This window comes from Morone saxatilis, unplaced genomic scaffold, assembly GCF_004916995.1.
Source record: "Morone saxatilis isolate NCDOM2014 unplaced genomic scaffold, NCSU_SB_2.0 Contig5, whole genome shotgun sequence".
In the NCBI taxonomy this organism is placed as follows: Eukaryota; Metazoa; Chordata; class Actinopteri; family Moronidae; genus Morone; species Morone saxatilis.
In genome coordinates, this window is record NW_023340095.1 from 11,777,248 (window position 1) to 11,777,813 (window position 566).

Genomic DNA, 566 nt, shown 5'->3' on the forward strand with positions numbered 1-566 from the left:
AAAAAAAATGGCCCTGCATCATTCAACACCTTTGCTGAGGGAATCAAGAAGCAGCCCCACTATATCAAAATGAACCACCGTTGTGTGTGTATCTGCACTTGCACACGTGTGTACTAGCTGCTTGTGTATTTGGCACGGGCCCTACCTCTGTTCTCTCTGGCAGCGTCAGGCCGGATAAGAGCCAGTGTCCTCTCCACATGCTCTTCCTCCCCATCCTGCTCCGTTACCGAGGCCGTCCTAAAGTTGGGGAAGAAGAAGGCGAGCTCCCTGCTGGCCTGGTCGATGTCCTCACTACCGTGCACTGCGTTGAACAGTGTCTGTGTGCCGTATTGTGCCCGCAAGCTGCAGGAAGCCAGGGGGATAGAAAGGAGAGGAGAGCAGATGGTTGCTCGGCTGGTGCTCAACCAGAGAGAGGCATAATGTTTGGGTGTGTCTGACAGAGCAGGCGAGAATGTGCTGTTCATTCGTTTTCCCAGACTTTACCCTGAGATTGTTTCACACTGCTGCAATCAACAGTGCATGAATAAGTGTCTATGTTGTAAATGCTCTTCTTTCCAAAGACGCAG

The 566-nt window shown here is 51.6% G+C and overlaps 1 protein-coding gene across 1 annotated transcript in view; it reads right to left on the bottom strand.

Annotated features, from left to right (window-relative positions):
- Positions 1-566, bottom strand: part of nme9 (NME/NM23 family member 9) — a gene marked incomplete at its 5' end in the record, with an annotated part of 6,229 nt that overhangs the window by 4,325 nt on the left and 1,338 nt on the right. Inside the window, 1 exon segment of the mRNA XM_035676718.1 lies at positions 146-342. Coding sequence (XP_035532611.1) covers positions 146-342 — 197 coding nt within the window.